This window comes from Triturus cristatus, chromosome 11, assembly GCF_964204655.1.
Source record: "Triturus cristatus chromosome 11, aTriCri1.1, whole genome shotgun sequence".
In the NCBI taxonomy this organism is placed as follows: Eukaryota; Metazoa; Chordata; class Amphibia; order Caudata; family Salamandridae; genus Triturus; species Triturus cristatus.
The window spans coordinates 961,469,816-961,492,541 of record NC_140594.1 but is presented as its reverse complement, the minus strand read 5'-3'; the positions used below and the strand labels follow the sequence as shown (position 1 = coordinate 961,492,541).

At 44.1% G+C, this 22,726-nt stretch overlaps 1 protein-coding gene across 1 annotated transcript in view; it reads right to left on the bottom strand.

Moving 5' to 3' along the window:
* Positions 1-401: 401 nt before the first annotated feature.
* The window catches only part of EIF4EBP1 (eukaryotic translation initiation factor 4E binding protein 1), a 52,714-nt gene continuing 30,389 nt past the window's right edge, over positions 402-22,726 (bottom strand). The window contains exons 2-3 of the mRNA XM_085634970.1: positions 15,315-15,485; positions 402-814 (exon numbers count right to left, since the gene is read on the bottom strand). Of these exons, the coding sequence (XP_085491096.1) occupies positions 783-814; positions 15,315-15,485 (203 nt within the window). The 3' untranslated portion in view covers positions 402-782. The remainder of the gene's footprint in view (positions 815-15,314; positions 15,486-22,726) is intronic.

Genomic DNA, 22,726 nt, shown 5'->3' with positions numbered 1-22,726 from the left:
CAAAAAATAATTCACGTGTTGCTCATGGAAACATGTATAACGACACATAACATGCACCATCACATCACACACACTTCACTGACACCGCCACACATTCACCGTCACACACCCACCATCCCATACTCAAACACACACACCCAAGCTCTATCCTATGCATGAGCCGATCCCCCCTCGTTAAAAATACTCCAGCACCCATTAAGGTGCATGTCATTGCTTGCTTTCTTCACGGCGAAATGCTGAAGCCCCCAGTATGCCACACAGACGCTCCAAGACACAAAACTGGCAGCCTGCGTTTTTTCCCTACTACTGCTGGTAAATTCCATGACACCTGCCCCTCCTAGTATTGTTAGCCTTCCTAGTACAAGAATTCAAAAGTACAGACAAAGTTTTAATTCCCACAATCAGATAATTACATCCAAATTTTATTTCTCCCTTTCCATTACAGTTATTTTGTTGTTACTCACTGATTAACAAAGATTGAGAAAATTGAAATAATAATAATAATAAAAAAAAACACCGCAAGAGCTCCCAATAGGTCTTCGCCTGTGGCGGGCGCTCTCCTCTATATACACACATGCGACTCCGTCTCTACTCCTTCAAACTGGGCCCAGTATTTGGCCGTTCCCTGTTGGTAGTAGGATTAGATAGGTCTGCCCTTTGTGGTGACCGAGATCACTCAGATATAAAGCATGGGCTAACTCTAAAAAGCTTATTATGTGGCATCGGGGACCACAAGCCGAGGCCCGATTTTGGGAGGATAACTCGTTCAGTCAAGGCAAGTTTTAGATGTCCATCTCAAACTGAGCTTCTTCACCTGCAACAGAAAAGCAGACATGGGTGAGATCAGATGATACACACATTAAACATCATATGAACAACATTCACAAGGAAAAGGCTCAATAACACTTTCTTGATACTTTCCACCTTCAGCCACACCTGCCTTTCACAGTCTACGTATTAAATTAATTTTTTGAGCCAATAGCTTAGTTCACATTTACCTTGTGCAACCCCCCTAACAGGTCCATTGTAGAAGACGCCTGGATGCGAGTGACCACTAACTTCCAAATCCCTACCTGCAAATTCATTCCTGTACATGCCTCTCAACAGAACCGCTGAATCCTGGATCATGAGACACAAAGAAAGCCCTAACTACAGGCGCTTGGCTTAACCAGTCTGGAAGGACCTATGCCTCCATGGGTTACTTGGCTCGAGTAGTCAGATCAGTGGCCACTTGGGAAGAGCTTTTGCAGTTCAGAGCCAACGCCTCTTAATCCTCATGAAGTATAATCATGGAACAGACAAACAATAAGACTTGCTTGGCAAATAGGATTTCCTAACTCCTGTAGAAGTAAAAGAGATGACGGCATACTAGCATATCATAACTAATATCAGACTAGCCATTAACCTAAATATCACATCCTACTAGGGGGGCAAACAGACTGTAGAGTGCATCTGCTCTCAAACTTTGCACCAGGTGGAAGCTAAAGAAAACCTGGTCCAATGATTGACCTTCCTTTCAATTGTCTCCACTGGTTAAAGTAAACCATACAATGAAACCGGTCTTTGGGAAGAATGTGGTGCAGACCTTACAAAATTGCTCTTTTACCAAACAATACAGGAAGCAAAGTTCGGTAAAATAAAAAGTACGACTCAAATGAAAGTTCATGCTTGTCTTACCAGATTTTTTTTATTCATGTGGGTTGAGAATGAATGGCCTTGCTTACTCAATCGACAAGTGCTACTGGGAAGAGGAGAGTACATTTACTGTGTGTGTGTGTGTGTGTCATGTTTGGTGACGAGGAGTAAGTAGCACGTTTAGGAGGGGTGTGATTTGTCTGCAGGAATATAGTTGCGGTATGGGGACAGACATTAGCACAGAAATGCAAAAACCGACAAGAAGGCAGACTGTCACATAGAAAGGTTAAGTACAGAAGCAAATGCACACACAGTTACATGCATGAGATGAACACAGTGACACAAAAGATATGCTTGCTTGTGGACATATGCAGACAGAGGTAGGCACATCTATGCTCGTACACATGCACCAATGTGCGCGCGCACACAGATTTCAGTGACTTATCTTTTCACAGGTTAGTTCCAGTTCAAGACTGAGTTGATCAACAAAGTCCATTACCTCTCTTTCTTAGGTTGAACGTATACGTTTTATGCCATCATGCTCAAACGTGATCTTGTAAATACAGGGAATAGGTTTTCTATCTCCTTTTAACAGTCCCACGGGATGCTACGTGCAAAAATTCTTAAGGTACTTCTCTCCTCTCCACCTCCCTTCAAGTTTGAGATATTGGTGGGATAACATTACCCATTAGGTAAATGGATCTATTTTTACACAAGGGAGAGCCCAGTGGGATTTTAAAAAATAGCTCATTAAAAATAAGAGACACCAACCGAATATTCACAATTTGGTATTAAGCAAAATTGAAGCTTTAGTGTCATGTATAAGCTGGTTTTTAATTACTATACTTTGGATACGAGGGATTTTCCTGAAAACGAATTTATTTAGCAGTCTTTTTCTGATAGAAGCATTATTCTAGGGTATTCTTTACTTACTCAAGCTATAGAAAGAAAACAAAAGTATTGGATATCCTTTTTTAAAGAAACAAAGTTGGGTCACCATAATCTCCCCCATATTTTTGGGGCACCGACTGGCCGGAGCCAGCATAAAGTTTAGTAGGGTAAGAAGACAACTGTTTACATTTAAACTTAATTATGTTGATTATTCTTTTACGTGTAAAAACAGTTGCTTTGCATATTAAAAGGTGCCACATTTTCTGGAATGGATATAAACCAAATTTTCATGTAACATATTTAAACCCTAGGTACACAGAAGTGATCAAGCAATGGCACTTAAAGTGCAGAGTACCTGGGTTTCCAGGTAGTATAATGTTTTGCTTGGGGTTTAAAACTTCTCTTACTTTGTATTTTCAATTATTAAGGATTGACATGTTTCAATCAGTGATCTTTCTAATGATGTTGCCAATGCAGGTTACTTTTAAGGCCGTTTCACTTATGCAGGCAAAATAAGGTTCAACACTTTGTAAGATAAGGATAAATAATTCACAATAAAATGTGCTGCAGTTTGGTTATTATAAGCGAAAGTACCATTTTATTTTGTAGAAAGGATATTTTACCAGATCCTTGATTCATCAGGCCTTTTGGAGCCTCTTAAAGAAATACGCATCAACACTAGGGGAGACCAGTGGAGCGAGTGTGCGTACAAAAATCGACTATGAGCAAATGGAAAGAAATTAATAGTTCTCATCTCAACAACATACCCCGATTTACCATAATAGTGCACTGCTATATATTTTCTGTGGCGTCCTTTCAAACAACTGTAGTCTACAAGTACAGCACAACACATGTATACATATTTCTCAAACTATTTGCATAATGAACTTTGTATAGATGTTGTGAATCTAGCAATAAATACTTTTTTGGACATAACCACTGGATTCTAGAGAGTCTGTCTTATCCTTACAAGGCAACCTACCAATGCTTAACTGAGGTCATATGAAGAAATCTTTTAGAAATAGAAAAGTAGCATTTTTTTTTTTTTTACAATTTGTATAAACAAAGTTATGCAATATTGCTCCAACCTGCAGAACATTCTCATTTATAATGGATTCTCTTGCTCTGAGGGGCTGACGGGGAACACCTTTGTAAATCGGTGCGGATTTAGGTTTAGCAGAGACGATCTCACTAAGTAGCTGTTGACCTGGCAGGCAACATAGTCTAACTTGAGAGCGATGTAAAGGTGAGCTGTGGAACTCTAGATGGCAAATCCAAGGTTAGCTGAAGAAACAAAAGATCCTGGTTTCAGGCGTAGGAGTTTAGGTGGACACACATCTGAACAAGCTGAATTACCCTCAAGAAGAGCCTGATCAGTAGTGTCGGTAGTGCAGTGTTTCTATTAAGTGTGATCCCTAATCATGTTCTAGACACCACAGTTCAGTCGAAATAAGGAACATGAAGGAAACCTAGGGAAGGTGGCATGGCCTGCATAGATTACGGGTATGTGCATGCACAGCACCAGCTGAGCACTGGTCTTTCTTAATTAGCTTAATAACAGGGTCTGGCCGAGACACAAAGTGGCCGCATTTTCAATTATCTGGGAAAAGGTGAGACTATGACATGTAATTTGTTTTTGCAAAAGGAGCATTATAAGGAGTATTTTTCAAAAGTACATATTACATTGGCCATTATATGTACTCTCACCATGTATCTCATTCATACAGATATCTGAATATTCTTTTAACATTATGCAGAGTATTGTTTATTAGCTGTACTTGTACAGCAGTACTGAGCTACTGATCCTGCACACAACCTGCTGTGGAAAAGGTACACTTATAGCATATGTCAACAGAAGGATTTCTAACACCAAAGGAAGAGAAACTTAGTAACATGCCCAAAATGAAAGGAAGATTTGACTTTATCATAAACCTGCTTGATCACAGAGCTGATGAGAGAAATGTCACCCAAGTATTACAAATGTAAGGGTAACAGCACCATTTGCAAGCTGGGTGTTGCAAAACCGCACAGTAAATTCCCAACCCAGCTTACATAAATTAAAATTAGATTATGGGGGGGGGGGGATCATAGTAGTGTACACAGCAGTAGCTCCTGGCCAACTCAATTTTCACTCCCATGCCCCTCACAAAATATCATGAGCTACACTTCCAACCTATTCAGGTCTTGCTCAGCATGGAGTTCACAATCCCACACAGCCAACCTGAACAGCTCCAGTTTGAACCCTCTGGAATATTTGTGCACCAGGCACCTCGTGGCTTGGCACCGGGAACAGTTTTTTTTCATTTTAGAACAATGCAGACATCTGATCAGAGTCACAAGCTTTACATCCTGTTTAAACACCAGTTGCATAGTCTTTGGGGCGCTCTGCCAGGCTTAGAAAACCTTTTGGAGGAAAGCCTGTTGGTTGAGTACAGCCAATTAGATTGCATGCTGAGAGGACACCCACATAACACTCTTAGCTGAACCCACGCCTCATACGGCTCCATCCACCTGCTCATAAAAGTATCTAGGTTTCAAAAACGTCCCTCACTTATGTCTCTCTACCGTCTACACTTCCAAAGATATGCTGAAGGTTGGTTCATATATAATCGGGATATGACTGACCAATCTGCCTTCGTTTGAGAAACCACCTGATTGGTGCATGTCCCAATTTCCACATGCGCCTGTTGTCATTAGTTCTCTACCTATCCTACCCCTCTATTCAACAATATCAACACCTGTTTGCTGCAACACGTAGAGACAAAATAAAGCCTACCCAAAAGAAAATCCCTTTGACAATTAGCTGCTTTTGCGTGTAGTGTTCCTGTCCGACTCAATACCTAATGTTCCAACTGATGTAAGGTTGAGTGAGTTAAGAGCCTAGCACATTATTCCCACACCTGAGCCTACATGTGCTGCATATTGCAGACACTGATCTGTTGTAAATAATATTGTTCATGTTTTGGCCATTTACAGTGACAAGGGATTGACTACTCTAGAACTAAACAAGCTATATAACGAACTTCAACAATAGCCCAAGGCCATTTTAGACCATTCACAACCACAATATTTCAATGCATTTCTAGGTTACAAGGACTACATTTCACAAATGAGCACAAACAGAAGCATATGGCGTTTATGGTCCAAACCAGTCGGGTCCAGGGGCGGAGCTTGCCCGACCAGGAAATGGCCGCCTTGTTATAGAGCTCCACCACACACCGTCTCTATCCTACATAATATGAGGCTTCAACCAGCGCTATCCTTAGGGAGGACGACGGATCTGCGTCCATGAACGTCTACTGGTACTGAGGCTGTACCCGTTATTGCGGATTTGCGGAGCGGGGCCGATATTCTGGCCGAGGTGTTTTGCGGCGTGGTGAGGCCTACCTGCTGCGCGGACGGAGGCGACGCGCCTGAATCGGGTGCTGCTCGCTGGGCCGTGGATGCAGTGCTGGCCCTGGCGGACGCCTTAGCCGTGGCTGCATTCGGCTGTGCGCCCCCCGGCGCTGTGCTGTGATCTCTCAGGGCGCCTCGGCGCTGTGGCTGCCGTGAAGTACCCCTGCTGGCGGCGGAAGCCTGTTCCTGCACAGAAAGCGGCTGGGCCCGCAGGGAGCTGTTGCCGCCTGAGGCGCAGCTGTGCCGACCGAGTTCCTGGGACCTTGGTGCTGAGCCGTGGACGGCTTTGGGAGCCCCGCCGCCTGCGGTGCTGAGAGTCGGGTGAGTCGTGGCTGGGTTGCGGGTGGGGGGGAAGGGGGGGGGGGGGGGGGTAGCGCCGCGATTGGGTTCCAGGTTTAGGCGCAGCCTCTCTCGTTGACTCCTTCGCTACGGTTTGGGAGACGTTCAAGGTTTTTATAAGAGGTGTTGCCATTAGAAAGCATGCAGGTGTTCTACGGTCTATTTGAGGTCGCCTTGCTCTGTTGGAGACCCGTCTATCCGATTTGGAGACTCGCTTCGCACTTGGAGATGACCCTGATCTGCACGAGCAACTGAAAGACACGTTGGCTGACTTTCAAGAGGAGGCTAACAATGAGAACAAACATATGGGCAAGTATGCTTCAGCCAGACTCTATGGAGAGGCTAATCACCCGGGCTCGGTGCTGGCTGCGCTAGCTCGCCGCCGCATGGACTCTGGGTGCATTACTGAGCTGATGGACGATGAGGGAGCAGTCCCGACGGAACAAATTAGAATTAACGAACGGGTTCGCTCCTATTATCAGGAGCTTTATTGCTCCAAGCTCTCCCCTAGTGACGACGACATACCACACTATCTTGAATATATTCAACTTACCTGGTTACAGGATTGGCACCAGGAATTCTTGATGCACCCTATTGAGGCCTCGGAGGTCCGACTGCTCTGGGGCTCGATGCAGGAGGGCAGTGCCCCCGGGATGGACGGCCTCACGGTCAACTTCTATAAGGGCTTTAGCGATCTTTTGATTCCACATCTTATAACTTTATTTCGGGAGATGGCTGCGGATGGCATAATGCCTTCTTCTATGCGTAAGGCATGGGTTATCACTTTGTTGAAGCCGGATTAGGACCCTCCCGTAGGTGTCCTTATCGTCCGCTCTCGCTACTCAACGTGGACACCAATATCTATGCAAAAATACTTGCTAATCGTCTGTCCCCGCTTCTTCCCTCAACTGATTGGCCCGGAGCAGGCTGGTTTTATACCTGGGCGCACGCTCTCGTATAACCTCTGCACGGTATTTTGCGCCATGCAACATGTTCGGCCTGAGGTTAAGGTGGCTGCAGTTTTTCTGGACGCCGAAAAGGCCTTAGATTCAATTGAATGGAAGTTTATGCATGCAGTGCTACGTCACATGGGCGTCAGTGAGATCTTTTTGCAGTTGATTTCGGTGCTATATAATTTGCCACTGGCCCGGGGTTCGCACTCGCGATGCGGACTCAGTTCCTTTTCAAATTTCCCGAGTTACTCAACAAGGGTGCCCTTTATCACCGTTATTATATGCAGTGGCTGCTGAACCCCTGCTGCGAGCGTTGCGCGAGTATCATGGGCATAGAGGACTTCGTTTTCCTAATTAAAATCTAATCACTTCAGCTTACGTGGATGATACTCTTTTATATGTTTGCGATCCCGAGGTACATCTAGCTCCTGTTATACAAGAGGTACTGCGCTTCGGGGGACTGTCCGGCCTTAAGATTAACTGGGACAAGTCCATAATATTCCCATTGACTCCCACCACGGTTCAGTTTCCATTCGATTTTCCACTGCAATGGACAACCAACCCGGTACGTTATCTGGGCATCCAAGTACACTCTGATGCAGACATGGTTCTTAAGGCTAATTACGGGAGGGTATTCGATAAACTTGGCGATGATATTGACAGATGGATTCGGCTCCCGTTGTCCCTGGCTGGTAGGGTCTCATTAATGAAGAGGATAGTGCGCCCTCGCCTACTTTTTCTGTTTGTCAATATCCCCATAGAGATGTCCCAGCAGCTGTTCCGAGAACTTCGTTCTTTGATGACTAAGCTTGCGTGGGTGGGTAAATCTTCTAGAGTCGCCTTGGATACTCTCATGCTCCCATACACAGCTGGCGGCTTAAGTGCCCCAAATCTTGAACTTTACTATAGAGTCGCGCAGGCCTCTCACGCTTACAGCTGGGTGCATGGCCTACACGATTTGCCTCATCTTCAGATAGAAAAGGTTGCTGCAGCCCCGCACTCGTTGCCTCGCTTCTTAACTCAGGCGCCTACGAGATGCTGCGGAACACTCGACTCGATTAACTCCACTGTTAATGCATGGAATACGTTTCTCAGAATGTACAATGGAGCACAATTGTATTCGCCTCGGTTACGGGTGGAGTGAGGCCAGTAGTTCGCTCTCAGCTCGGAGAGGGGCACATTATACTCTCTAAATAAATTGCACATAGATTTCATTGGAGTTCTGTTTAAACATGGAAGGGTGGGCACATGGGTAGAGGTGGCTGGAGATGACAATTCACATTCGGCACTAACGAAATTCCATTTTTTTTAGAACCCGGCATGCTATGCGAGCAGTCCTTGGGGATGACCTCTTAGAGCCTATGGACATCCCACCCCTGACTACACTTTCGAGTTCACAAACTCCTTGTAGGCGGATATCTAGACTTTATGCCTTGGCTTTAGCCACTAAGTTCTCCGCACACAGTAAAGTTAGACAGGCCTGGCAGGAGGACATAGGCGTCCCAATCACAGATGACGCATGGTCCTATTGTTGTGAAGTTACTCGCAAGATCTCCATAAATGGTCGTCTGAGATTGGCACATTTCAAATTTTTAAACAGAGTTTATTATTCCTCTCTACGCCTCTTTAGATCTGGTTTACGTGACTCTGATCACTGCAAGCATTGTGGTGTGCAAGGGGCTGGGTTCCATCATCTGGCCTGGCAATGCCCTCAGATAGAAGCCTATTGGGGTATGACCTTCCAGGTCTTGACTGACATAATTGGGTTCACCCTCAACCCGGAACCCATGCTGGCACTCCTAGGGTACACTATGCACCTCCGGAAAAATGTGAGGAAACTTGTGGCGATGGGCTTTCTATTAGCAAAGCGCCGACTGGCGATCCAGTGGATGAGGGGTCCTGTACCTACTATTGCAGAGTGGGAGCGGGATATGATTTACTGCAACACCCAATCAGATGCTTATAACAAAATGCTCCCACCCTGTAACCGCCCTAGAAGCTTTTGGGGTTTGTATGCCCAAAACCGCCTGGCTCAGCAAACCTCTGAAGACGTGTCAGTTGTTTAAAGCAGTCTTCTTGCACTCATATACTGTCTAAAGCCCTGATATATTCTTGCTGATTTGACACTGCCATGTATCTATGTATGTCTGCCCATGATGCCTCTTTATTGTATACTGCCTTGAGTGAAACTAGGTTCCCTTATCACTGTGCCATCTGCGTTCTTTTTTTCTCTCCTCCCTCGCCTGCCACTATGTCACATTTCAATCTTTTTGTGTTCCACAATTGACTATGGTCTAATTCTGTAATTTGAAATGCAATAAAAACAATAAAAAAACAAATTATTATTTTTTTTTAAAAAACATTCCGGGTCCAAAAGCATATGGGCGTCACTTGAATAGATGACGCAACTCTTTGCCCAGGTCACCCTAGGGGAGCGGAGGGCCAGGGTATGGCCCTCAGCAACTGGCGAGCACTCGAACCCTGAAATCTCCGACTTTACCGAAGTCAGAACACAAAAACATGGCTCTATTCCATGCAAGTCTATAAATAATTTACATTGCAGAATTAATAGCTAATGTTTCAAAGGAGTAAACCGGAAACAATACTGTGATGGCCTGTTTTTGGCATATTTCCCTAAGGGTAGAGATGTGCTGCACACTAGATAGCGATCCTCCGCCCCAATGTGTGTTTGCGTGTGTGTGTGTGTGTGTGTGTCTCTATTGATTTGGAAAGTGAGAGGGTCTCTATGCCTTGCAGGTGCTTGCAGTTTACGGCCTCAGTTCAAAGGGTGATAAGCTAACCCAATGAGTGTGGAGTGAAGGCTATGGTCTGACCCATTGGATGATAAAATTCCCAGAGGGTGACTGTATACTTCAATGGGAGTGAATGAATAACAAATGCTTTGAGAGTTTAATGGATGTGGTCTGACACAGGACATAATCATGTTCTTAGAAGACGATATTAACAACCAAGAGTATCATCATTGGGCGTCCCAATCAGAGAGGACATGAGCCCCACCAAAAGTTTTTTTTTTTTTTTATAAATTCTTTCCTGTAGCTTTTTTTTATGATGGAGTTTATTTATTATTTAGGATTCCATTTGTCTGTGCAGTGCTGCAATGCTTGTGGGAATCTTTTGAGAGAATTGTGTTTGGTTGGCATGTTTGCTTCAGTTGTGCTGGAAGGTGGTCACTGAACCCGTAAGTGGGGGGAAACCTGCACTTTGCTGAGAGTGTTCATGCTCTAAATTATTTTCCTTCAGTCAAAAACCATCTTTATTATAAATACACGATTGAATGCTACCCAGCTGCCTAACAAGCAAAATGATATGGGTGCTGTGGTACTATTATTATTCAAGTGAGGGCCTTTTTCATACCTTTCTGCACGTCAGCCGACATCAAACATCAGCGGTACAAAAGGGGGTGGTAACGGACAGAGCATCAGAACCAATCAAACACTCACACCCAGTCAACAGATCTGGGTTTGATCCATCACCGTTCTTTAGCCCACTCAGCCACCCCAGTTCAGACATGGCCATATGCAAATCAGTCTGACCCTGTGCCTCATGGGAACAGTCCAGCCCGAACTGCCAAGCCATGCCTTCCCTGGACCGGAAACAAGCTTCCTAGGACCGGGTGCTGGCATTTCAGCCGTCTTCAGCCAGGCTTGCTTGAATCCAGTGGCAAAGTGAGCAAGGGACTCACGTCTGAGCATACCCTGCCAACATATGGCGAACAAAGCGGTACAAAAGGGGGTGGTGATGGACAGAGCATCAGAACCAATCAAACACTCACACCCAGTCAACAGATCCGGGTTTGATCCATCACCGTTCTTTAGCCCACTCTGCCATCCCAGGATGCTTGTTTCCAGTCCAGGGAGGACCTGGCTTGGCAGTTCGGGCTGGACTGTTCCCATGAGGCACAGGGTCAAGACTGATTTGCATATGGCTGGGTTCAAACTGGAATGGCATGGTGAGCAAAAAAACGATGGATTTAGGCCCAGATCTCTGTACTGGGGTGAATGTATGACATTGTTCTGCATTCTGTCCATCAATTGTTGTTTTTGCATTTGTCACCCCGAGTGGGACGGGTATGCTCAGACGTGAGTCCCGTGCTCTCCATGCCACTGGAATCAAGCTATCCTGGCTGAAGAGGGGTGTAACCCCGAAACCGGTCCCAGGATGCTTGTTTCCAGTCCAGGGACGACCTGGCTTGGCAGTTCGGGCTGGACTGTTCCCATGAGGCACAGGGTCAAGACTGATTTGCATATAGCTGGGTTCAAACTGGAATGGCATGGTGAGCAAAAAAACGATGGATTTAGGCCCAGATCTCTGTACTGGGGTGAATGTATGACATTGTTCTGCATTCTGTCCATCAATTGTTGTTCAAACATCAGGGTCTTGATGTTCAAATGATTTGACATTCGCAAAGTGAGTTAGAACAAGGGGAATATTGCCAAACAATCACAACAGGGGGTGCGGGCAGCCATTGACCATTCTGTTGGGAATCGCAGGGGGGAGGAATGCACACACTTTGCAACATGTTAAGGCCTGCAAGGGAACATGCAGCAGTTTAGAAACACATGCAATGAAGCGAGGCTCCTCACGGAGAACAACTTCAAGGCCAGCAGGGCTCCTGAAGAGTCGTAGAGGATCCAAGAATCGAGTTATTGTGGCTCGAGGAACCAAAGCAATGACGCCCCCAGTCTGCTGCTTTTATAGCATCTTCTCTGCTCCCTCGTGTAAACCAGACACCACTCCTTGGTCAGTGAGCACCTTCCATTGTTCAGTTACCCTTCCCTACATTAGGCATGCCGCTCTCCAAACCACAGACTCCGTCTTGAATGCCTCGGTGGCAGCGCGCGCAAGGTCCCAGGGCTCACGCGCCTGGCCGTGTAGCTCACAGTTCACGCGTCTCTGGGCACTGCTTCGCTATTTCAGTAAGGGTGGCCTCCCAGCACAGTGTCCCTTTAGCAAAGCCCCATGATTATGGGTGCCTCCCCGCATGGAAGGAATCGGTGTCTCCGGGCACTTACGGTACTAATGTCCTCGCGACTGTTTATCGTTGAAAGGGCGCCTCGTTTTCTAACGTCATCAAACACGACTTCGATCCCAACGCATCCACTTGTGCTAGCACTGTGTGCTTGTACTTTGTCGGTACAACAGTGCCATCTACTGACAATAACTGAATAACGTGCCCAAGATAAATAGCTAGTCTATTCTGGAGGGACACCGCATTAATTTCAGACGGCACAAACAACAAACTAACAAATCTGACTGCAAAAAAACAGAAATACTAGAGGCACCGATTACCCAAATGCTAGTAAGTCACTGCACCGAGGAAACACGTCACACGCATGTCTGTTTAACAGATGTATTGAGGCTTCCACCTCTAAGAATTCTTAGAAGCTCAGTTATCCAATCACATTGTTCACTGCTGCATCTACCAGAACACTCTTTCTCCCATTGCTTCATCAGTTCCAGTGGTTGTAGGTGGTCGGTGACACTGGCACTCATTTCTGGGCACCTGGACTTATTTCTCATCATCAGACTTTGACCCAGAGCCTTACCTCACCTGGTTTTCAAATGGGAATCTAAGGTTTTATTTAACAAGACTGAGATTAGGCCTATTGCACCCAGGTGCGCAACGCCCATAGGGCTAAAAGGGCTTCAGCCCCTCCCACCCCTGTCGTGTGTCTCAGCCCGGGCTGCTGTGTGCTCGGCTGGGCAGTCTCTGGAGTCTTATCCCGCCTGAGTTTTTCAGAGGTCTTTAAAGATCATTTGCATACTTACATACCTTTGTAAACTGGTTAAAGAGGCTTTGTTTTATATTCTGATTCCAGTACCCCCAGTATCCCATGGGCTCCACTCTGCCTATTCCTTACATTTGCATTCTACATTTACTGCCTTAGTGTGAGAATGCATTTCATGAAAAGGAATACAAAGTAGGGTTGCCCAAAGAAAATACCAGCCATGTGTTGTTTAAAAGAGCCTGCAAAAACCTTGTCTTGACACTAAATAAGGTTATAAATAGAAAAGTATGCATTCATTTGTAATGTGACTTCTCTCTTTGTTCCCTTTAATTATCTGTCATGGATCATTCAGGCAGCCCTAGAACACAATTAAAAGTGCTTTCTATTTATATTTGCTGTTTGAAGTATGCACAAATATGTGCTGTTTATTTTTGTACCGTCTGGCACATCAAAATGATGATCTGGCAACCCAATCATAAGACTGGAAGTTTGTTGCAGGATCAGCACATTATTTCCTCCACCCTCGATCCTGGATTAATGCCATAATAGCAATAGTTTAACTTGTATCTGAAACCCTACGCCGCCGTCAATAACATGCTGAGTTACTTCAAGTGATTGGGAATGCACCCTGCATTCTGACAACTCACTCCTCATTCTCGCCCTTCACTTTCACACTCACCCTGCACTCACAGAAATCACAATGCACTCACACTGATAAACCATGCACTCACACCATTCACCCGCTTACCCTGCACTCACAGTGATCACTCTGCACTCAATGCACTTGTGCTGTTCACCCTGTAACTCGCCCTGCAGTCACACGAGCACACTACTCACTCTGCACTCATGTGACACTTCATTCACCTGTCCCCCTCACTGCTCAATCAGCATTCTCCCTCAAACAAGCCCATCACTAACCATGCATTCATTCGTCCCACTCTGCACTTACATCCGCACTCAAATTCATATGGTCACCTCACACCCTGCAGTCACTCCTCTTACCCTACTCTCACACTGTCCCATCGCTCACTGTGCACTCACATGGGCACTTCTGCCACCCACACAGCACAGAGGGTTAATGTGCCTGCTACAAAGAACGTGTACCATGCAGGTCACAGAACTGAATGTGAATAAACTATGATTAGCGCAAAAAAAAAAAATGAAATGTGTCAGAAAGGTGCTATAGAGAGATGTGGTGTGTTGTTGGCGAGTGGTATTTAGGGAATTCATGAAGGAGGAAATGGGGCAGGGGGTGCCAAAAAAGACTGTTTCACTGTGTGCTACCAGTGCTAGGGAAAGCCCTGGCTGGGAGTGTTTGCCTCCTCCCCTTCCCCCCCGAAGTTTGGGTCTAGTTGCGCCCCTGATTGCACTCAATAGTTGCTTTTCCTCGGAACATAGCCTGGGGAGAACCACGGCCTAGTTGCCAGTGCAATAACACTACCACTCAATGCACATTGCACTTTATTGTATTTTGCGCTCTCTATGCTCAAGCTAGGAAGACATTTGTGCCCTATTTTTCGCTCCTTTGATACAAACACTTATAAGGAGGCTTTTAAGTGATTGCAGACGCTGGAGAATGCGAAAATGTCCATGGCAGGGGGAAACAGTGTCCTCCTTTCACTGAGGGTTAGAAACAAATATAGCTCAACATTAACATCTCCATCCTTTTAATATCAGCATTTTAGGATTTGACCCCATTTTTCTTTTTTACATTTTCTTTCAATCCTTAATCTGATACCCACCTATGTCAGTTTGTTATGTATTTTATTATTGGCATGTCTTCTATGTAGTGTGTTTCATGAAACTAACTGTATTTTATCCCCTGTCCTCTGATGTGTTTTGAACTCTGTGATGCTGCTATATTTATTAAATAGTTATCATCTGTACTTTTATGGCCAGGATTGGCCAAAGGAAGTTTTGAGACTGCCGTACACAGAGCAATAAAGAGAAAGGCAGAGCAAGGAGACAGTGGGAAGAGAAAGACATGGAAATAGTGACAAAGGAGGAAAACATGAATGAAAAAGAATCTGCAAGAGTGAGATATGGCCACCGACGGTGGGTAGGTTGGTGGAAAAAGAGGCATGAAAAGTGGCAGGTTCCTACATAAAAAACTTTAGGCCCTTACTTCCCTCTCTCTCTTCTATTTTTGACCAACTAAGCACTACTTCTCTAGAGTTATCTATACACTTATAATCTCTTCAACTCAATCCCACAATTGTCACCCGATAGATTCGAGCCTCAGCCCATCAATCTCTGCACCTCATTTCAGAAGCGACAGTGATCACCAGTTCACCGATGTTAAAGGTAGCAGCAGATCTCACACCTGCGCCCTACCCTCGGCTCTACTCACCATTGGCCGGCTTTTCCTCGTGGTGGTTGGTGTGGTTCGCCTCCCGCTTGGGCTCCTCTGTGCTTGGGCTGGTCACACCTGGAATGTTCGGAAGGTCCCGGGGTGGAGTTTTGGTAACGGGCGAATTGCGGCACTCCATCAGAAACTTGCGATCGTAAATAATTCTTGTGCCTGAAAGGAATCCAGAGTGTCCAGTTACTTCCGTCCTTAGGTAAGATCACATTTTCACAAGTGAAAAGCCAGTAATCAGACTAAATAGTGGCCTCACACACATCGGCTACAAAACGCATCGGAGGGGAAAGCCTGCTCTGGTAACAGTGAAAGGGGCAGATGAAAGGAACAAGGAAAGCCATCTGCTATCGCTGTATGCCTGGTTAAACATTTTTCTACATAACACTACTCCAAATTTTCCAATCATTTAATTTCCTGGGTTACAAGGTAGCAAAGCCTGGCCACCTTTCTCACATGGATACAAATGACACTGAATATACCCAATGCCCACTCTTTACTCCAGCTATAGTTGACAATGCTTGCATTAATAGGCATGTCTGTAGAAACAATGTTCACACCGGGAAGGTTTCCTGGCGATTTAAGTTTACCGTTACCCAACTAAATGGTACTCCTTTTTATCAACCCCAGAAGACTGAAAGGCTAAGCAGACCTGCAGGTACTCAGGTCACCATGGGGTCAAATGCAAATACCTCGGGTAGAGGCACTCGCCCACTATGCCATCAGACGCAGGAATTTGCCTTAAATAGTCAAAAACCTCGTGTACGGTCCATTTTTTGAACAAACTGATATCAAAGAATTATGCTTAAGATGAGCCTTAATCAAAATGGAAAAGCACATAACAGGTGTTGAGTACTTAACTAACAAAATTAGTGATATTCTGTGGGGAAGACTGAATAAAGTGCACAAATAAAACATTAGCAAGCGAACACGCAAAATAACAGCTGAATGCATTTTTGCCTGACCCAGGCTTTTACATTACGATTCCAATACATACTCCACTTAAACTGGACGAAAGGTGAGGTTTCGTTCAATATGGGTTATTTGATGCTAGCTAAGGTTAGTAAAAAATATTCTTAGAAAGTGCTATGTTGCATGTGCCCAGCTCCAATGTGCTGGCTTTAGAATCTCTTGCTTCAGCCGACTGTCTTGAAAGCCTTTACTTTGTCTGAAAACAATCACAAGTGCAGGTCTTGGAAGTGAGAATACATTTTATGTATGGTTGTAATAAGTGTGAAATTGTTTTAGTACCCGTTTAAAGTACTTCTCAAGCCTCAGCATAATTGCACATTACCAAACATCTTAAACATACAGCCATTTTGGTTTTCTGCGTTGTACACTGCACATTTAGCTTAACCAAGTGAGAAATGCTGATTTAGTGAAGTCCGCTTTCTACCATATCCACGGTATCTCCTCTCAAGGTCTTCTCACATTCTTCCTCGAGAAGAGCTAGGCACCTGCTTGTTGGTGTCTATCTTCAGTTTTAGTTTAATCACTTTCTCCACTTGCTACATTGCAGAAAATGAATGAATGAATGAATGAATGAAAGCAGCATGAAAATGTAATGATTTTACCATTATGTGCTCCAACGGTTCTGACGCCAAAGTGCGGGTTCACTGACATGGCCAATCACGCTTTCAATATTTTTGCTGCTAGATATTTTTCTTTAAACTCGTGTTACCTTTCTATGAGCTTTCCAGAGTCCTTCATAGGAGTCTATGAAAACCAATCGACCTGTGGCTGGATCTCGAAAGCGAAGAATGCTTTTCATTTGTACATTTTGATATAGGCTTTCAAGATGCCATAGTAGGTGAAAAGCACGTTATTGAACTTCAATACATTAAAAAATGATTATAGGGACAATACAAAATAGTTTCATTATAGAGGAAATAAAAACATTTGGTCCCTTTACACATTCTGTGCTTCTGGCCCCCGCCGCGTTCCAGTTGCCCTCTCGCCCATGAGCCTCTGTGCTCCGCCAGGCTGCTCTTTACCAAATGTGTGCTCCCGTCCAATCCCCCCAGTTTTGTCAGTTGTATACCACTCCTTATTTGCAAAGCTAGAGACACCACGTTGAGAATTCGCCATGAAAGAAATGATTAATATGATTAAAAATAAACAAACGTCATTCGTGTGCTTCTCCTACCGCTCTATGTTGCAGACCCCAGCCATTCCCTACCCGCTACCCCGACCTTTTAACATTTATGAAATAGAATACAAAAAAAGCACAAAGATGGGGCTGCTGTGCTGCGTCATTTTGTAGGCACACGCATGCATACGACTACAAAATGACGCACTCCAGAAGCTGCATCGTCGCGTTTATTCTACTACATTTTTAAAAATCTTTCCTTCATGCTGTACTGCATCTGAGTAGCCAATACTTTTCTAAGGCAACTATTGGCTTTACCAATGCTTGTTCTTTTATTTGTAACCAGCCCAGTTCTCAACACCTAGAGGGGCAAACCCTTTACTTTATATTTCGAAGTACACACAGCGTCCTATTTTCCTTTAAGGGGATTATTATATATTGTGCTATAGGCAAGAGGTCACAATTAATGTTTATGGTCTGCAAAAAGATTATGGCTAAACACTTCTGAATGCTATGCTTTGTCGCCCCAACAACTAAAGGAAATTTGAAAAACAAATGTGTTTTAAGTAAAACTGTAATGCGTTTACCTCTCCCATCTTCTAATTGAAAAGTATGTATCGAGAAAGATCGATGGGAAACTAAGTAGGTGAGAACCCATTTAGAACCCCTTATTCAGGTCCAGGATGTTGCAGGCAGCTTCCAGCTAGTGGGATGTTCTCTTCCCTCAGTGTTGAGACTTCAAGCTGTGTTCTGTCTCTTGAGAGCACTCAATAAGCTTGGCCCTGGAGGCTACCAGGTGACACACCACCCTCCGACGGCTCCTTCTAGGTAGGGTCGAAGTGTTGTCCTGCATACAGCAGGTAGAAGTCTCACCACCTGAAGTATGCCCGTGCAAATCTGAGGCTTCAACCTCACACACCATCAGATATAGCAGAGTTAGCAGAGGTGGGTGGGTGGGTGGGTGGATGGATGGATGGATGGATGGATGGATGGGGGGCGTCCCTCCTTTGTTCTTCCATCTTCTCCCTGGTTTACTACAGGTCTTTTGCTTATTTCTAAAACTCTTTAAAGTTAGCGGTCAGTTTGAAGCCTTCAAAATGTCACAACTAGCAATGGCAGAACTGACCTGGCTCTTGAGAAGGTGATTTAGATTCATTCCTACCCATGGAACATAATGCCGATCTCACCCAGAGTGGTTTGGTACCCCCGATCCTATGCCCCACTAGAAATAGGCATGAACCTTATTTCCCTCTAGTCCTTTAAAGCTTCACTGTAAGAGAGGCACTAATATTCCTTGTCCTAGTCATTTTGGGGCTTACTTGGGAGGTGATGTCGGCCATCCTCTCCCCCATCTTTAGCCTACAGACCTCAGAGTTTGATCGGGCCCAGCTCTTCTGCAGGTCCCTCTAGCAAAGAATAGGCAGGTTGCGTACCTGCTGCTAAGAAACTAAATACAGTGTATTTACAGGCACTAATATTACAAGACGTACAACTTATCTTCGTGCATTAAAAGAAACACGAGCCATTTAGAAATGTCTCTATGTGCGAAGTTAAAATACCAGCATTATCAAGCAGAGGAAAAGGAGGGGGAACTATGCAAAAAGTGTACACAGCTTCATTAAAGAGTCTGTCAGAAATGAGGAGCATTTGAAGGGGAGTTGTAATAACAGGTGGAAGGGTTGACATCTGCGTGGATCAGTTATATATACTGTAGAGCCATGCCGGTTTCCACAGCCGTCTTTGCAACCCACAGGTCACGATGGTTCTTGACCGAAAAGAAGCCACAATCAAGTAAGAAATCAACGCAATTTTGCAACTACTCCATTGGAATGGCTTGCAGGTGTACCTTTCTGTAAAGTATCAGATAGAAGTCCTTGCAAGGGTAGCTGGTGTATAACGCACCAACAACCAAGGGGACAAGTACGGCTTTGAGTGTCAACTGTGGCTTGGGTAAAATTATTTGTGCTTTTACCATTGGTTTTGTAGTAGTTTTGAGAGTCCAGATCTATTTTCTATACAGACCGGTACTCCAAAAAAAGGATTTTATGGCCAGGGTATCCTGGTATCGAGCCCTTCGGCTCAAGGTGAAAGTCTCTGGAGGTAGACTGGCAGGACAAACCTTCTACAACAAATCTGAACACTGGCTGAGGCACCTTAGAGGAGTCATTTCTTTTTTTCCTTTTTCTGTGATGTATTTGGATAGTTCTCTAAAGTGTTAATTTTTAAGATTGACATAATGCCAATTTTTAGAAAGAAATATACAAATGATCTCATTTTAAAGCGGATAGTCAAAAAAATCACTGATGATCTTTTTGTCTCGCCTTGTGCTTACTGCTTTAGGGCTCATTCCTTATGTTTATACAAAAAGGGAACATCTGGATTTACACACCAATCGCTCCTACAGAGGTTTGCTATGCAAACTGGTCTCTATCACGCAAGAACCAATATTTCCATCTATTATAAACAAGTAGATCCTGCTTTGTCATCCGTATTGATGCGAGTGAATGAATCTTACTCATCATCGTTATTAGTAAACAATTTGAATTGCTTTTTAAGGATATAATTTCTCCCTCTGCTTTCGACACTTTCACTCACTTGCAGTGCTTAAAGCTTTGATGACGTTCACTTAATTTTACCACTTGACCTACCCTAGTCTTATTCACCTTAAAACTTCAATGGTACCCAATTAACTCACGATTTATATAATATTGTATATATTATTTTATCCGAATTTACAAGACAGCTTTGGGTTTTTGCTCCATATTTGCCAATGATTTCACTCCCCTGAAAGTTGGGTCTACACTACACTTATTGCACGCATTTATTTGCTTAACCAGCTTGGGACCATAGTTTAGTCGATGGCTCTATCATGGTAGTTGTATTACCTTTTAACTCTGGCAAGGATTCCTTGATGTATAAGCTGCACTGACTAGGAGAATGAAAAATGGTGGCAAACAACTACAGTACTTGGTTGAGTGCTTTTCATTCCTCCAGAGACGAGAGTTGACCACTTAATTTAAATGCACTCACCAGAAGAGAATGGTTTATCTGTCTTCAACTATAAATAACTTAATACATCGAATATACTTTGAGACACCTCAGCCAGAAATCCTACTATTTCAGATTAAATACTTACTAGAGGCACTGAAAAGCAAACTAACAGGGACAGAGATACTTCCTGAAGAACAAAGCCAACAACAAATATTCCGCTCAAGGTTCGGCAACAGCTTAAGACGCAAATTGCGACTCAAACTATTCTCGCTCTTACAAGACACCACCTCACTGCACTCTCTGGACTGCAAAACCTGCAGAAAGGTGGGTAGTTCTCAGTCATACATGAGAACCAACATCTGTGCAGGGTATAGCGATAGCTCGAAAGTTAATCCAAGCAGCACATTTCGTCTACATGTTCAATTATACACCCTTTGGGCCCCTGCAACCCTTCCAGTTAGTAACTCTTTAGTTGGTGTCAAAAAAGGTAAAGTGGCCAACAGGTCACAAGGATAGCCTTATCGTCGTATTGTTTTTCTTGTATCTCCTGCCAACTGTTCCATAAGCAATGTACACAGCCAGACCTCGTGATTATTTTATTTGCAGTGTGGTCTGGAGGATTGCCCAAAATATCCAGGTCATAAACGCCCTGCTATTAAGAGTGAATCTGGAGGAACTGCTGGAAGAAAACCGTTGTCAGGCATGGCTGCAAAATAAATTTATATATCATGAATATCTAGGTATTCACGGCAATGGCTTCCAACAGTGGAAACAAACGATTCCCACTGGTGCCACGTCATCAGAGAAGTCCAGGCTGCTCTGATGGGGTCTCTGTGAGAACCGTCAGTGCAGTGCAGCTTCAGGAAGTGAGAGGGCGGGAAAGCACAGAGGCTGGCGAGGATGGGTGGGTGGAAGAAGGACACTTTATTTGAGACAGGGTAGAGAGGCCATGAGATATGCCTCCCCTATTACTCCCTTGCGCCCGTGTAGCAGTCTAAAGGTGGGCTGTACAGGACATACAATTAAAGATGGGTAACGGGGATTAACAGGAATGTTTTTCTCCTCTGGGTTCTGAGTGCGCACCGTTACAGACAATCAGAGCTTTGCTTTTTTGTCTACTAGGTGTCACTCAGAACCCCCCTTTGTGAAAAACATCTCGGCTATTCACTGTTGCCCACCTAGAATTTTACCAGCAGGTCTACTTCCATTAAATTAGAATGACCGCTTCCGGTAATACATACTCACTGGGAAAAGAAAAACATACTAAATAGACACTGTTCTCTGGCATAATCACCTCCTAATTTACTTCGCAAAAACATACTGATTGCCTGAAACAATACTTCAATTGATGGGACATTGTGGATATGAATCAAAACTTTAGAATTGCTGATCATGGCAGGTAAATGTTAACTAAGCAACTACAACCTGCTTAATACCCAACACAAAATCATAGATGAAATCACATACAGCATTTCTTGGGACATCACGAATATTGCATCATATCGCATTATATGGAGATGAAAGGCTGCAGTTCTGCTGACAACCAACAAATGTCCTCACAAATATTTTATGGAAACCAAAGCCTACACTTCCAGTGACAATCAACAAGGCATCCCAGCCATTACCTAGAGACCAAAGGCTGAAATTCCACAGACTGGCAAGATAGATAGGTCTCTAAGATACTACTTGAGAATGTGTTGCTAAATTGCCACAGACAGCGAACTGAAGTCCTCACAAATTACAGTGCAACAAAAGGCTAACTTGCACTGACAGCAATCAGTTGTCCCCAGAGAGAATATATGGAAACAAAAGGCTGAAATTCCATTAATAGCCATCAGGAAAGCATGTCCTGCCATGTCTCTACCTAGTGTCCTGCAGATTTGTCACAGCCCTCAACAAAAGTAGTGACAGTAAATCTCACAGCTCAAGTTCTTTAACTAAAAACCCACTTTTTATTACATCCTCAGTGTGGAAGGTGGCCTGGAAATTTACTGCCAGAACAAAGTATTTCACTGCGAGATGTGTCCTGCAACACAGAAATCAGTTAAAATACAAATATATACACACACTTACAAATCACAGTTGAAGGAGTTAGGGCTGTGAATTAAAATAGAAAAAACGGAAATTTGCAATTCGTTAGGACTCCATCCATAATTCACAGATATGCAGCTCGCACAACAAATGTAAGGCCCATGACCTCTCCCTTGATACAATTGCAAAGATCTTAAATAATGCAGTCAATGACAGTCTGCATTATTTTTTGACAAACTCTGCTCCCAAAGATACAGGCAAGAAGAAAAACTGTAATGGGTATAACATTAGT